The following is a 15,736-nucleotide window of genomic DNA, read 5'->3' as shown; positions in this document are numbered from 1 at the left end:
TAAAATAACTACAATTGGCAGGGTTTTTTTTTTTTTTTACACAACTTAAAATATTATAGTTCTGTAACAACTAAAACTGAAATTATGCTACAGTAAAGAGATAAATACAGATGTCTTTGTCAGCAAAATGCATTTCTGTTAATCACACAAAAAGTTAAAAAGATGAGATCAACACAACCAAACACCAAGTAGAAACTTATGAAAATCACTGTAATGTGGATGTGATGGCTCCATTCACATATTTCATTACTTCCTTTCTGCATGTCGAGGCGACGAAATTGACATTATGGTCAGACAAAATAAGAAAAGGGAGGTGGGGGGGGGGGGGGGGGGCATTTTTTGAGGCAATATCTTTTTTTTTTTCTTCCACCAGCAACATTATATCTCATTTTATCTCACAGCGTTTCTTTCTCTCCTTCTATCTCTTTCCTCTCTATCTCTCACCTGGCTCTTTCCATTTAATGATCTGCAGGACACATATTGTGTATTCAGTTTTAGATTGAACTTTATTGAAAAAAAAACACACCAGTGAGCACAGATTTAATGCAGGAACGAAAGTGTGAAATACTCCTCTGAAATCCAGCTGCACAAGGCTGTTAAAATTCACGAGAAAGACTCGACACTCGAACACTGAGACACTCTCGCACGCAAGTGTGTGTCCGTGCACATACACACGTACGCACTCAACTTCACACGTCATGAATGGGGTACATTCTAACGTCCAGATACACACGCACACACACACACACACACACACACACACACACACACACACACACACACACACACACACAAAATGTCTTACATGTAATATTAAAGAAGAAACAAATCTATCTGGACTTCCAATTCCCAATTTGATCCCATAAAAGTGATATTTACAATCACACTGTGACAGCTCAGTAGACCTCAACAGGTCTTTAATATTAAAAAAAGAATCTTTTTGTTTTGTTTCTTTTCCCCACCCAAGCTTTTTGTATCAATTTACAGGCCCTTAAGCAAAGCTACCATAACATCAAAGCCTGTGCTGAACCTACTAGAAGTTAATAATTTTCTACAGTACAGGGCCCAACGCTTATTGGCAAAACAAGAGGAACAATTTTGCAAGCCAGAAATAAATAAAACAGCAACGACAATAACAACAAAAGAAAAAAAAAAAAATTAAAATGATTAAAGAAGAGGAAGAGTATTTTTTTTTTTTCTTCTCATTCTAATTAAAGCTGGATGGGGTCCCTGAGGGGACTTTGATGGTGACACAGAAGAGGAGTGCTCCACAGCCCAGCCTGTATCAGAGAGGGCATAGACACACGACTCAGAGAAGAGGGTGGGAACGGGAGCGGGAGGGGGAGGGGGAGGGGGAGGGGGAGGGGGGGGCCTTATAAGTGCTTGGCAAATTTTAAACAGCAAGAGGACTGCTAATACATTAAGTGGTACAGACAGCAGTCATCTAGTCAAAAAAACTCTGGTCACAAATTCTTCAAGAAACTGAGAGAAACAATAATTACATTGACAAAAAAAGGTGTTGGTGGTGATTTGGGGGAGACGGAATGTGTATGTGTGTGAGAGTGTTTGTATGTGTATGTATGTTATTGTATGTTAAGTGTGAACTGTGTGTCAGTGTGCGCATCAGAAGGGATAGGGGTGAGGGGGGGGGGGGGGTTGTTGAGAGTAGACTCCTCGGTGTCGTATTTGTCGACAGAGCATGATCTTCAGTTTCAGGTGAGGTAGAGTGGCTTGTCCCTGCCAATCATGCTGCCACTGGAGAGAAAGGAAAACAGAAGCACTGGTTAGATTACAGACAAAGACACAACGCTAAAGAAAAGAAGGAATAAAAAATAATAGGAGGTATATTTTCCTCTCATTGCAAATACTTTTCATTTCCCGATGGTCACAATTGAAGCTGAAAAAGCAGCACTCTCTCAGCTGCCTTACTCTAACCAAACCCTGTAAATTAAACAAAACATTTCACAGTACTTCACCACCGGCACTTGGTATATCTTCCCATGCTGCAAGACTGCATGCCTGCCAAACCGTTTAGTACAATACCAGTAAAAACTTGTTTTAGGAACATCTGTTTTTTACTGCTGTCTGACAAACACATGACAAGCTCTATTATCTCACCATTACCTCTCCAGCTGTCTCCTCTGTCTCACTGGAACGGAGCTGACCATTATTCAATAGTTATGTTGTGAAAGCAGACGTGTGACAAGAATATATGTGCTTATATCTAAGGGATCGCAGATCAAAGACTTCGATTGGACTATCTGTGCATCTGACTTTTTATTTACTTTGAGTAAACAGAAAAAGATTTCCATTTGGTTGAATTCAATTCAAAATGTCCTTCAGCGGGATTTGATGAGTTGCAGTAAAGGTCACCGTGGAAAACAAATTAAAGTGTCTCCTCTGTCTCCACTGACCTGCAGTGGTTGCCACACTCCCGATTGCAGTATTCACTGTCCCAGTCATGGCTCTGAGCCACTCCAGGGCCTGGACCAGGGCCAGGGGCTCCGGGAGACTGGGAACCCCCAATGCTCTTCTGATACTCTGACTGGAGGTGGGAAAAACCCTGGAGAAAGAAACACAATCAAACATCTTCAAGTATAAACTATTCCACATCGAGTGCAAGTGTTTATCGGTTTGTCGCTGTACCTGCTGCCCAGGAGGTGGGGAGTGAAGCCCCATCTGGTGAGAGATGATTGGCTGGGACTGGACCTGCTGCATGCGGATAGGCTGGTTGAGGAGCGAGCTCTGGTGCAGGGAGAGCTGCTGGTGGGGGTGAAGGGGGGGGCTGATCTGGAAGGAGGAAGGGGGAGAGGCACTAATGCTTGGCAGCATCTGTGATTGGCTGAGCGTCTGCGACAGGGAGTGGCGAGGGGCGTGTCCTGCGTAGCTCTGCAGGTCGGTGAGAGGGAAGGCCCCGGGCCCCAGGTAGGGCGACGACGACTGGGGGGGAGGTGGCACGCTGTACAGGGGCGGGTTGGCTGGCATCATATGTGGAGAAGCCTGGCTTGTCTGGGCATTTTTTGCGTCCACGGGATCATTATATGTCTAAAGTGGAGGGAGGAGAAGGAAATGGTTACACTCGTCGTTACAATAGCTTCAGCCTGATCGGGGGATTTCACTTATTTAATGTGGATCTTATTTTGTTTTTATAGTTTTAGTCTATTTTTGTGTGCTTACCTCCAAATAAGGCGCTTTAGAGAATCTGGCTGGACTGTTGGCTTGTTTACAACAGTTTCATGTCCTGATTTATTGATGTTGCCATGTTCCCAGAGCTCAGCTATTTCTTTGAGTACAATGTTATCTTAAACACTGTGAATGATGGCCAAGGCTATACAAATACTGTAATTAAAAGTTGTAATAAACCGGAATCATCGTTTGTTAAGTATAAATAAGAGTGTGCACCTTGCTGAAGGGTTTACGTAATGTTTAGGACCTTTTATCGAGATGTGGATCTGTAAGATTTGTATTATTTCTTTGTTGTCGGTGTAAATTAGCTGTAGCAGTTTTGCACTGCTCTTCCCTGAAGCAAGAAGTATCGCCAGCATTGTGACCCTGTCTCGAAAATTGCTTATAATACATACAAAGAGTATGAAAATTACAGGGTGAGTCTAGTATGCAAATATAGTTTGAGATCGATATGAGCAAGCATACAATAGCAGATGGAGCTGATACCCACTATGATAAAACTGTCCTATAATTCTTTGCACCTCCTCTATCCCACAGAGACTCCTCTCTCAGGGGAAAGTCTAAAAAGAAATATGTCAATGAAGCAAAGGAAAAGGAAGAGCTGGCATCTGCACATTCAAAGACAATTATCTACATAACTGTATATCATTTGATGTGAAAATACGCTTGTAAATGGTGGTATTATAACAGCGCTAATTCTATACTCTGTACTACCTGAAGTATTTATTGTGTGTTAAATCATTGCGGCTAACACCACCACTCTGTTCCTCCTCTCTTTGTTTATTTATTCCGCACAAACCCCTGTTGATGGCGTGAGACCCGACACACATTTATTCTGCAGGTCTTTCTGTCTCCCTTTCTTTTATGAGGTGGTGTATGTATGAAATACATCCAGTGTTTCTCATTAACTGTCAGACGGGCTGGAGTGATGTGTGGCGGTCTGCTATTTAGTAATGGCTCACATCCATCCCTCTGAACCCGCGAAATAATCAATGGAACGGGATAGAGGGATGGATATAAGAGAGGGTCAGATACATTTGCAGGGTCAAGTGGAAAATGAAATACTGAAGAAACGGTGTGAGAAGGGAGAAGGAAAGAGTGAGAGGATGGGGGTGATTTCTTTCTAGTAAAGGGGGTATTTTAGCAGTGCTATGATTTCATATTCGTCAGAGGAAATATATGAAGCACAGCGTGTGTGTGTGTGTGTGTGTTTTAAATGACAGTTTATGAGGATTTATGAGCGTATTTTTAATTTAGACATTTTTTAATCCCATTCGGCACTTTGGAGCTTTTATACTGAAATGAAACACAAGAGAAGTGCCAGTGGGAAGCAATCAAACTTTTGTTTTTTCTTCTTCTCCCAAACAAACCCTCATGCGTCACCAAACAAAAAGGCAACAGGTGCACGCTGAAGATGTGAATCCTTCAAATGATTCTCCAATTACCTCCAATTCCACCCGCCCCAATTCACTTTGAAAAGATTCCTTCATTGGTAATTTAAAAAAGAGAGTTGCGTTGAATCATGAGATTCAGATCTGCATTCAGAGTGGCTGGTCCTGAATGAGTAAGGGGGGGGGATGCAGGTTTATTTTTCTTAGTCAGTTTTTTGACTGGCAATCTACCAACGTATAGCATCAATCAAGCCTCTGTATAGGAGCTCTGACATGAATGTCTAATTGCACCAAAGACAAGAGATGAGAATAGTCTTTTTAGGTGAAAGTATGCCACAGTGAAGAGGCTGATGAATTAACTATTCATGCCTTAATCAAGGTGCTTGTTTTTGGCCCATGAGCATGAGAGGAAGTGTGGCGCTGTGCGGAGGGGAGGAAGGATGACGGGGAAGAGGAGGAGCTTGATAAATGCTAATGCAATTTCAAGAGTTGTGTTCAAAGAAACAATGCAGAAACACTGAAATGAAATGCTGTGCGCCAACAGATTGAAACACCCCTGTACTCTCATATCTATTGTAAATAGCCTTGCACATGTACGAAGAAGTTTGGGCAACATATTATACATTTTGCAATGTGGGTATGGTTTTTATACAATGTTCTGTTCATGTTCTTGCCTAAACTAGAGCAAAGAGAGAGCAGTAAGTGTGAGCAAACCTAAGCTAACACATTAGCGGCCCATCAGGGAGGACATAAACACCAGGAGGACAGCAATTGATAGGTAATGCCCACTTCTACTCTTACATGTGCACACTAAATAGCACGGACACAAAGACCTGTACTGTTACTTTTCATTTCTCCCCAGGTTGCAAATTGGGTGTGTTTGAGGCCTAATTTTCACTGTTCTCCTCTAAGCACACACACACACCCACACCCACGCACACACACACACACACACACACACACACACACACACACACACACACACACACACACACACACATGCACAAACATGCTAACCCCTGAGTGTAGCAAGTGGACCCTTTCCTTGGAATAAGAGTGAGAGGAATTCTCCATCTAATTTATCATCCCTTATATCGCCGCTGACCCGTGTATATCAAAGATGTGACCCCCGTGGTTACCTTGGAAACCAGACTGGCTCTGTAGGCGGCCAGGGCTTTCAGGTACTCCTTTTTAGCAGCCTCTGTTTTCCTCTTGTAGCTCTGCAGGAGCAAACACAACAACAACAACGATTGATTACAAGGTGACGCTAAAGGCTAAAATGACCCTGTGGTCCAAACTGACTGATGTGGAGGAGATTTTTGGGAGCCATGGTGTGATTGTGTGACCTGGCAGTGTGCTCTGTGATAAAACAAACAAAACATATCAAATACATCCACAGCACAGTTATCAAGTCAAGGATATTTGAACATCTGCATGATGTTGCTGCATTTGAGTCATTTATGTATTTCTTCAAAATGTCCTCAGGATGAAATGCAGAGAACGCTCGCGCGCACTAACGTGAAGATGGAGTTTGGAATATTATTGAGCTAAATGAGGATTGAGAAGCTGCATGTCATTCTGTGTGTTGCTTTCCAGCCTCTTCCTCTATTAAGGCTGTTGCTCATCTTTTAATCAGAGCTGATGTCCCAGCAAATCATTCAGACGAGGAAGAAAAGAAATAAAAGAATTCAAAACAGCATTTGCAAAGAGGCAATCTCATGCCTTCTGAATGAACCTCAAATGATGCGTTAAGACAGGGAATTCAAGTTAATGTCATCACATGTCACTCACGGGCTCTTTATAGCTGCCATTGCCTTTTTAGATGCGGGGAAAACAAGTCGCAAAAAGTCCACCCTTAAATCGATGAGGAAGACTCAGATCTCAGCTCCTCTCTGGAACATTTTAATATGAAGGAGAACGTGTGTTGGTGTGTGTGTGTGTGTGTGTATTGGTGTGTGTGTGTGTGTGTGTGTGAATGCAGCGGGTAATTACTGATCCTCAGTGAGAGACTATCTGTGGCTCCATGGACGAGGTCATTTCTTTCAAAGAGGTGGGGTAGAATAACCATTAAGCATTCATGTGTTGCCAAATGCACAAAGGATGGCAGCTGCTAACACATACAGTCAATAAACAAACAGACATAGACACAGAACAGCAAACAAACCTGGATGAAGACGGATACAATCTCTTGCTCAAACAGCTGATGTTTATCCTCTCACTCATCCCTATTTACAATATTGTTAATATTTCCCCTCACATTCAGGTATTTAGGAACAAGATTGCATTGAATGAAGAGCTCCAAAAATACAGGAAGACACCGCAGATGTTCATAATAAAAAACAGATAATCCCCATTAAGAAATTAACTACAGTTCTTGTAAAAAAAGTGACATCCCTTACCCCTCATCCCTTAAATATTGATGGAGCAATGGCTGCCTCTTTAATGAACCCCAAACTTCTCCCAGCAGCTTTAATTTCAAATCAATTTAACACAGCTAATGATTTGCGCAACGACGGATACTTTTAAATAAATTACCATGCCTAAGGATGTCTAATTATTCCAAAGTGAGTGGATTCATTAGCAATTGAAGCCGTCAGAGGCTGCAGGTCAGTTGAAATTAAAAATAACAAAGCTGCAAGGGGAGAGCATATGCCTCCATCGTAATCCTGACACAGAGGTGTCCCGCCTGAATTAGCCCCTAATTGTACCTTAATGAAATGTTCTTGTTTGATAACCAGTTAATTACAGGAGACAATAACTCCGCACCCTGCTGACACTGAAGGGAGTGATTACCCCGACGACCGAAAAGCCGAGCGACCGGTGAGAGGGGGAGAAGGAGGTGGAAACAAACGGGAGGTAGAGAAGGTAGAGAGATAAGAGGGATAAAACGGAAGGTAGGAGAGGAGAGGAGAGGAGAGAGAGGAGAGGAGAGGAGAGGAGAGGAGAGGGGAGGAGAGGAGAGAGGAGGAGAGGAGAGGAGAGGGGAGGGGAGGGGAGGAGAGGAGAGGGGAGGGGAGGGAGGGAGGAGAGGAGAGGGGAGGGGAGGGGAGGAGAGGAGAGAGGAGGAGAGGAGAGGAAAGGAGAGGAGAGGAGAGGAGAGGGGAGGGGAGGAGAGACGATGACAGGAGAGGAGAGGAGAGGAGAGGGGAGGAGAGGAGAGGAGAGAGGAGATAAGAGGGGAGGAGAGGAGAGGAGAGGTGAAGAGAGGAGAGGTGAAGTGAGGAGAGGAGAGGAGAGGAGAGGAGAGGAGAGGAGAGGAGGAGAGGAGAGGAGAGGAGAGAGAGGAGGAGAGGAGAGGAGAGGAGAAGAGAAGAGAGTAGAGGTGAAGAGAGGAGAGGAGAGGAGAGGAGAGAGGAGATAAGAGTGGATGAGAGGAGAGGGGAGGGGAGGAGAAGAGAGGAGGAGAGGAGAAGAGAGGAGAGGAGAGGCGATGAGAGGAGAGGAGAGGAGATAAGAGGGGAGGAGAGGGGAGGGGAGGGGAGAGGAGGAGAGGAAGAGAGGAGGAGAGGAGAGGAGAGGAGAGGAGAGGAGAGGAAATGGGAGAAGAGAAGAGAAGAGGAGAGAGAAGAGAAGAGAAGAGGAGAGGAGAGGAGAGGATAAGAGGGGAGGGGAGGAGAGGAGAGGAGAGGAGAGGAGAGGAGAGGAGAGGAGAGGAGAAGAGAAGAGAAGAGGAGAGGAGAGGCGATGAGAGCAGAGGAGAGGAGAGGAGATAAGAGGGGAGGAGAGGGGAGGGGAGGGGAGGAGAGGAGAGGAGAGGAAATGGGAGAAGAGAAGAGAAGAGGAGAGAAGAGGACAGTTGCAAATTAAAAAGCACATAATGTCAATGTAAAAGTTAGACAAAGAGCAAAAGGAGGCAGGAAACAGACTATATATATAATAACAATAGATATATATCTTTGCATGGATGCTAAAATGTAGCCTATACAGGGAGTTTAATATCTAAGCATGCAGTCTAAACAAAGTGACAGTTTTATTTTCCTTCTATCTCTGACCTTTCACTGATACACAACTCCAACACAGCACACTCAATTAAATAAAGCTAAGCTCTCTCCTCCCTCCTACCCAACTCCATTATCACTGTTCCTCCCCACCACTGTAAAAGAAAATGTAAAATTGATCTTAATCTTAAATAACAAAACCAAGAAAAATGTTCTTTTGTGTTTCTGGGGCAGCTTTAACATGTAGTCACCTTGAGGAATAACGCAGCCCAAATAAGGCATTGATCTTGCACTATAAAACAAAGGCCTTTGGGAATTAAAAAAAACGTTGTATAGCGTGCAGGCATTCGAAAAACATCTTAATAAAAAATAAAATATGAACATAAACATGAATAAGAAAAAATACTTTGTTCTACCAAACTCAAGGGTGACACTGGAGAATACACAACAACACGTGCAAAGTGGGGAAAATGCACACTGAAGCTCAAAAGAATCACACAAAAAGAACACAAATCACAACAATGACACTTCTGATCGTTTCTTCAATAAAATACAGCAATAAAACATACCGCCTTCAATGCATTTATTTGAATTCTGCTGCATGGTGTGTTTGAGAAGTACTATAGGTAATTGGAAACAGGGGCCACAGTCTAGTTAAAACAGAGCTGTGTGTAGGGGAAGGGCTGTGTTTACATTCTGGTGCTCCTGCATGGCTCCAGAGGGTCTGACTGTGACATTATAGAACACACCTCATCGCTCTTATAGAGATGACGTTACAGCGAAAAAGAAACGCAAAAGCATAACAGCATATACATCAACTGGCCGAGAGCAGCGAGAGATCAAAACTGAAGCTGTACACTACTGTTCACGGAGACAAATACGTTTCACTTTATGGAAATTATTGGTCAGCAATTGTGGATAGAGTATGATGTTCAAACCGAAAAGAGAAATGATATTATCTTTTGACCTTAATGAGTATCAGCATGCAGGAGCTGAATCGGTTACACTCTGTAAATACACGGTTATCAAGTTTATCCATTTGTTATATAATAATAAGTGACAGCGCTAGTTTCAGAGAATAATTAGAGCAATCACAGTGTTATTGCCCAGACAGGGTCCCACGTTTCATTCCATAATGACATCATTACCTCAAGTTAATTATGTGTCTTGCGAGGTGACACGTTTGATTAAACACGTAAATGCACAAACAAAAAATTAGCTGTGGAATGGCACAATAAATGGGGTGATTCTTAATGGCGGAATTGCCCTTTTGTTAGTTTCGTCTCTGTTCCCAGGTAATACTGTGAAGGACAAATGCGTTTAGGAGAAGAGAGAGACAGACGCAAAGAGAGAGAGAGAGAGAGAGAGAGAGAGAGAGAGAGAGAGAGAGAGAGAGAGCGTTGCATCTACAGTGCAACATCTAAGGTGAAAAAGAAGTCAGGACACAAAGGGTTAAGAAGCACAAACAATAACATTTCAGGAGCAGATGTCCTTGAGGCAAAACCAAGGACAAGGCAATTGCTAATCTTGTATTCCCAGCATGATCAAATCACCAGGCAACAGATATAAATAAAAGGACAGGAAATGAGGAATTCACATTCAAGGGTGTCAGAGGCAAAATGAAGATTCATGGTGAAGAGCCCCGGTGAAGGCGGCAAAAATTAACTGCAAATAAAACGGACAGACGGCCTCCAAAGTCCAGCGTATAAAGTAGGTTTGGTGGGTGAAAAACACACACATGCTAGATAGGGTCTATTCGACGGTGGCTGGGGCTGAGGAGAATGGGCTGCACTTTGTCATGGAGACAGGTGCTTTTATTTGACATCCAATAGGCTGCGCCCCGACTGGATATTCTAAAAATATGAGTCTGCGCATGATCATCAGACTGTCTCGTTTTCCATTCATTTCACACCATCATTTGTTACCACAAACACATAGAAACTCCTTTGACTTTGGTCTGAAATGCTGAAATGAAATAGGAAAATGTGCTGGGTGGAAATGCTCTGAACTGCAGTAAATGTTGATTCATGTAGTAAATGTAGTTTCATATGCACAGGTCAGGATGTAATAAAATAAAATTGACTCCTGAAAATATTCAGCGGAATATATCGACACTGATGGTAACAAACCTTTTGCTTCTTTCCGTATATGATGTTCACTGCATAATAAAATATATGTACCATTTGATTCTATGGTTTGTTATGGTCTAATTCTTAAACAAATGTGTAAAGAATATGATTTCAAGGCATTAAATTCAGTAAATACATATTTTCTATGCCTCACGCTCATGCACGTTGTCATTATGGAGAGTGGAGGACAGCTATCTAAATTTAGATTTAAAAAATCTTTATTTTCCAAATCTTAAATACATATTAATATGCAATTTGAGCATACGACAAACAAATATTGTTGGTAATACACTTTTGGAATTGATAGCGTCAATCAGAGAGACTCACAAAGCTATGAATCCTCTGCAGAGTTTACGGTATGTGTGGTGAACCTGACTAAAGATTTAAACATGCCTGTCAGCGCATTTAAAATGTTTTATGCCAGCACATAATATTTGATTGGTGGCTTGTCAACTATTGGTCTACCCAGTGCCCTGATGTGTCATAACTAAGTACCTTGATTAAAAGGTTGGAAAATACTGTAATCACACCTTAAAGCAATTATAAGGGTTTAACTTTGCAGTTCCCCTCCTCTATAAAACTCTACCAAGCTTCTTACAGCTCAATGTTTTCGTGTTCCAGCCCGCAACTTTACTGTTGGTTCACTTTATGCTCTTATAGCGTATTCGGCTGCAGCTGTCAACTGTAAACTAAACCTTCCCAGCACCAAATATAAGATGGATAAAATGAGCAACTAGCTGGTGAACATAGCGGAGCATTTTGCAGGTTAAGATTAAGATATTTCCCTCGGCCGTTGGTGGAGACCAAAAACAGAGCTAAAAGGAAACTTGGACTTAGCAGCGCCAGGTGGCCAGAATCACTTCTCCAAATGAATTCCAATGTTGCTCTGGTTCTACTGGCTGTGTAAATGGGCAACTGTTGGGTAATAAGTTCCCCATATCAACATAGAAGACGATGGTAATGTTAGTGTTGTGTTGACAGCTTGTTTACGCTGCCCCCACATGGCCCAAACATTTATTATTGCAGGTTTCAAATCAAACACTGATCAATTTAGGCCTCAGATATGCTCCTAAATACGCGTACACGGACAGCTGCAGACACCACAGACATGTACAGTAGTTCTGTTTATACTGTTTGCTTGGATGACGTGTCAAATTGGTGGTACGCAGACATCCGCACAGAGCCTTCGCGCAAACCCTCTGATGAAGAGATTTACGTCACGCGGACGTCATGCTTTGAGTACAAAGAACAATTAAGAGGAAATTCTCTATACTCTGAGTTAATGTACACAATATGACTCTACCTGTTTCTGCTCCTCTCCCAGTCCGTCCCACATGGAGGCCACTATCTTGGATACGTCTCCAAAGGTGGCGTTGGGATTCTGTCCTTTAATGGCTGCCTGGGTGTCTCTGAAGAACAAGGCATAGGCTGACACAGGCTTTGTAGGCTCATTGGGATCCTTCTTCTTCTTCTTTTTTTGGGGTTTGGGCTTGGGCTTCATCATCTCTGAAGACGGCCGCTTCTCGCCCGTGATCTGGAAGACCATCAAAACACACAAAAAACAAAACGACTTATTGACACTGCAGAACCAAGGCCTCCCAATCCACCTGGAGTGAATAACTGCATCATGAATGTCCATAACATTGTGTCCAGATGAAGCATGTAGAAATCATAATTCAAGCTCTCGGTTTAATGGCCGTTTAGTCAGCGCTTAAATAGTGTAGCAATGTGTCACTGACAGCAACACTCTGACACCGCCACCAGTTGACAGCATTTATTTTCTGCCTTACTTTGTCAAAAAAAATAACATCTGTTACTTCAATTTATTCAAATATTTTCAAATCTGTATTCTTCAGTTGTTCAGCAAGTCATAAATCCTGACTTTTCGTGCTAGGGGTGAAAGGAATTTTAAATCGCCTGCTGTATCTGCTCTGGCTTTGATGTGGTCTCAGTGTGAATTGGAGAGAGCAAATGGAATTACTTACTGATAGGAGAGATGGTAATCATTTTTATTCACACACACAGTGAGAAGCACAGCAGAGATGTATGTGCAGGGCAATATATTTCCTTTAACTAAAGGATCCCCTCCTTGTTATACTGTATCACTGCATGCTACTGTAGCATTTAAAACCACAGATGAATCTGAAACACTGTGGATGTGGCAGATTCAATTATACACTCATTCACATTCCCCTGATAGAAGCGAAGCAAATCCACAGAGGCATTGGTTGGTGGGCAATTTATGAAAGCAGTTTTACAGATTTATATAAACCGAAAGACTCCTCTCCTCTCATTTGAATACATTAGTTATTTAAATGAAAGGTAGTTTTCAAACCACATTGTATATAACTCCAATGACAAAATGAACTCATTACAATATTCATCACGTCGGTAAATAAAGGAGGTCTCTTAACACTATTTCTAAAATGACTTCAGGGAAATAGTTTCATGTCATGTGTTTGTAGGAGTTTGCCAACAAACATACAAACACGCCACAGTGGTAATGGATTGTCAGCTATTCACGTGTGCCACTGGATTATCTTGAACCAAAGGACCGAAAGAAGATTGCATTGCTTTTAAGTGTGAGCCACATTTTGGAAACGTGCTCGTCGGACTAAAGAAAAAAAAAGGGAACATTTTAAAAGCTAAAACTAAATCAAGTTGGTTTCTCCACCTAAATTCAATCATGAAGAAAATATTTCAAGTCAATTTCCTTTTCAAATGTGACACCCCACTCCACCACACCATTACATTCACAAATAACGTTCCTCTCAACAGCAACATTTTGCAACCATGTTAGTTTTCCAGCCAATGCAATAACAAGCGCAAGCATGGCTACCCCTGCAATTCCTGTTTAGACTGCACACTACAGTAAACATGCAAACCATCTCTGACTGCCAAGCCCTCGCCTGCTACTCCACTATTACAAGCCGTACATGCGTTGCTACGTCAGTACCTTCGAATGAGGATCAGTCTCCTCTTCCTGATTGGAGCTTGAGGGGGAGGGTGTGGCCGATTTACTTCCGGGAGGTGAGGGGGAACCATGAGGCAGTGCACTCCTGCTGACATGAGGGTTTAGCTGGGTCAGTGCACTCATGGGGTTGGGCAGTATCGGAGGTGAGCGGTTTATCAGGGGGTGGTTACGGGCGGGGTCATAATGAACGCCGTCTGGGTGCTGGTGATGGTGTTGCTGTTGGTGGTGGTGGTGCAAAGCCATCTCCTGCATCTGGGGTGAGAGAAGAACACCAGCTTTACTATCTTCTCCTCTACTCAATGTTATAAAAGTATGCCAATTAGCCAAATATGCAAAGACTTAGAAGAGGAGATGACATTTTCAAATTTGAGAAAGTACGCATGTGTGTGGGACAGAATTAGGGAAATGTGTCTGTTGGAAGAAACTAGACGGACAGAAAAACCCTCCTATAGGTCACATTGTGAAACTGAAGCTGGTGATTGGAAAGCTTCTCTTTTTGATTTCCACTGTGTTTTGTCGAGACAGTAACAGGCACTATTTTTAAACTTGCAAGTTTGTGGCCAAGTTAATTTATATGATCTTTTTGGTACCTGACGTCAGCACTGACCTTCACACATGGGCACATGTTGAATACTGGGAGCAAGGTGATTAATCAGCTAAATATCTAAAACCATTATGTAATCTCTCAATCCAAACCAAGACAATTTACTCAGACACTAAAGAAGGAATCTACTTTTCTCCCTGTAAGGCTAATACTATTGACTCTTAACTAACCAGGCTGGAAAAACCTGCAACATCGCATCTGTGACATTCCCCATAATTTGCTGAAGCTTCATTGTGAAGCCTGGTAGCCTTTGGGTTTATGCCATATTTGTCAGTTACCGGAGCCAGAAAATCTAGATTTTCAATTTGTTGGAGGTGAATGGAATCTGATGAGAGCAGCAGTCAACACGACGAGCCGTGATAGGCTGAGACAGCTGTCAATCAAACAAATGTAAAAAATATTTTTTAAACCGTTGTTAAAATACAAACATGGAGAAGTAAAAAAAATCAGCCATTGAGAGGTCAAAGCAGCTATACACAGTATCTTTTTTATACTACTTGTAATGATGAAGACAGTTAGTGTGAGAGTCACACAGTCCAAAAGGCAGATGTTTGCAGCAAAAATGCTCTAAAAGCTCACTTGCACAATACCTGCTCAGCACCAAATGGCAGATAGAAACAGTTAGTGACCAGCTTGTGAATATAGTGGAGCATTCAGCAGCTTAAGAGCCACATAGTTTTTCTCAGGACTTAGTGGAGACCAAAGACAGAGCTAAAATTAGATACGGGACTTAAATGAATCAGAAGACCAGCGACGAGATGAAAATGAATGCTGCTGTATCTGCTAGATGTGAGAAATTACCAAATGTTTTCTAAAAGGCTTTCCATAAAAAGTGATAATATGTCAGCGGTGTGTTCAGCCATGTAACACGCACGCCCGTTATCACTCAACTCGAAATTCTAAAACTCTTCAAGAGAGTACGATCCACGATTTCTATCGACATCTTATTCACATCTATAGGTTATCACGAGGCAGTGCAACAAGTGCAGACCCTCCAAGTCCTTCAGACACAGTGACCTGGTTAGTGCTTTTAAGAAGCCAGACATCTCAGCACCTTGCAAAGCAACCGTTGCATCAATGGCATTGATCAACAACTCTATCAACCCCCTGCAGATATATTATGCTCACTGTGTGCTATGAAAGAGAAAAATATCACTTACTGCCATGTTAAACACCACCTTTTTCTGCACTTAGGCCCACAAATAGAAACACTAACGGTGCTCGCAGCTGGAGAATGCCCCCCACATGGAGAACACCCTTCTGAGTGATTACAGAATCAAGACTCTCACAAAGTTCTGCTCTTAGCCATCTTAAAAGATCTTCAATAATAACTACATGAAAAGCTTTTCTTCAAGATTCATCAGGACAGAACACGAGCACGGACCAAAAGGATGCTTTTAATGTTGGCATAAATGGGAATGTTTGGCAATTTACAGATCAGAAAGTGATGAACCAGCATTTGTTAGCTCTTTGAAACATTTATGAGTTAAATAATACATTACGCATTAACAAAG

The 15,736-nt window shown here is 42.3% G+C and overlaps 1 protein-coding gene across 4 annotated transcripts in view; it reads right to left on the bottom strand.

The window, feature by feature from the left end:
• Positions 1-15,736, bottom strand: part of tox2 (TOX high mobility group box family member 2) — an 88,404-nt gene continuing 72,668 nt past the window's right edge. For 3 of the 4 annotated variants that reach the window (XM_029431975.1, XM_029431978.1, XM_029431976.1), the window contains 6 exons: positions 13,601-13,870; positions 11,948-12,190; positions 5,717-5,797; positions 2,647-3,045; positions 2,415-2,563; positions 1-1,755 (listed from right to left, as the gene is read on the bottom strand). In XM_029431975.1, coding sequence (XP_029287835.1) covers positions 1,713-1,755; positions 2,415-2,563; positions 2,647-3,045; positions 5,717-5,797; positions 11,948-12,190; positions 13,601-13,870 — 1,185 coding nt within the window. In that variant the 3' untranslated portion in view covers positions 1-1,712. The remainder of the gene's footprint in view (positions 1,756-2,414; positions 2,564-2,646; positions 3,046-5,716; positions 5,798-11,947; positions 12,191-13,600; positions 13,871-15,736) is intronic. The other variant, XM_029431977.1, reaches the window with a different exon arrangement.

The sequence above is a fragment of the Cottoperca gobio genome, chromosome 5 (genome assembly GCF_900634415.1).
Source record: "Cottoperca gobio chromosome 5, fCotGob3.1, whole genome shotgun sequence".
In the NCBI taxonomy this organism is placed as follows: Eukaryota; Metazoa; Chordata; class Actinopteri; order Perciformes; family Bovichtidae; genus Cottoperca; species Cottoperca gobio.
This window is presented reverse-complemented; position numbering and strand designations above follow the sequence as displayed.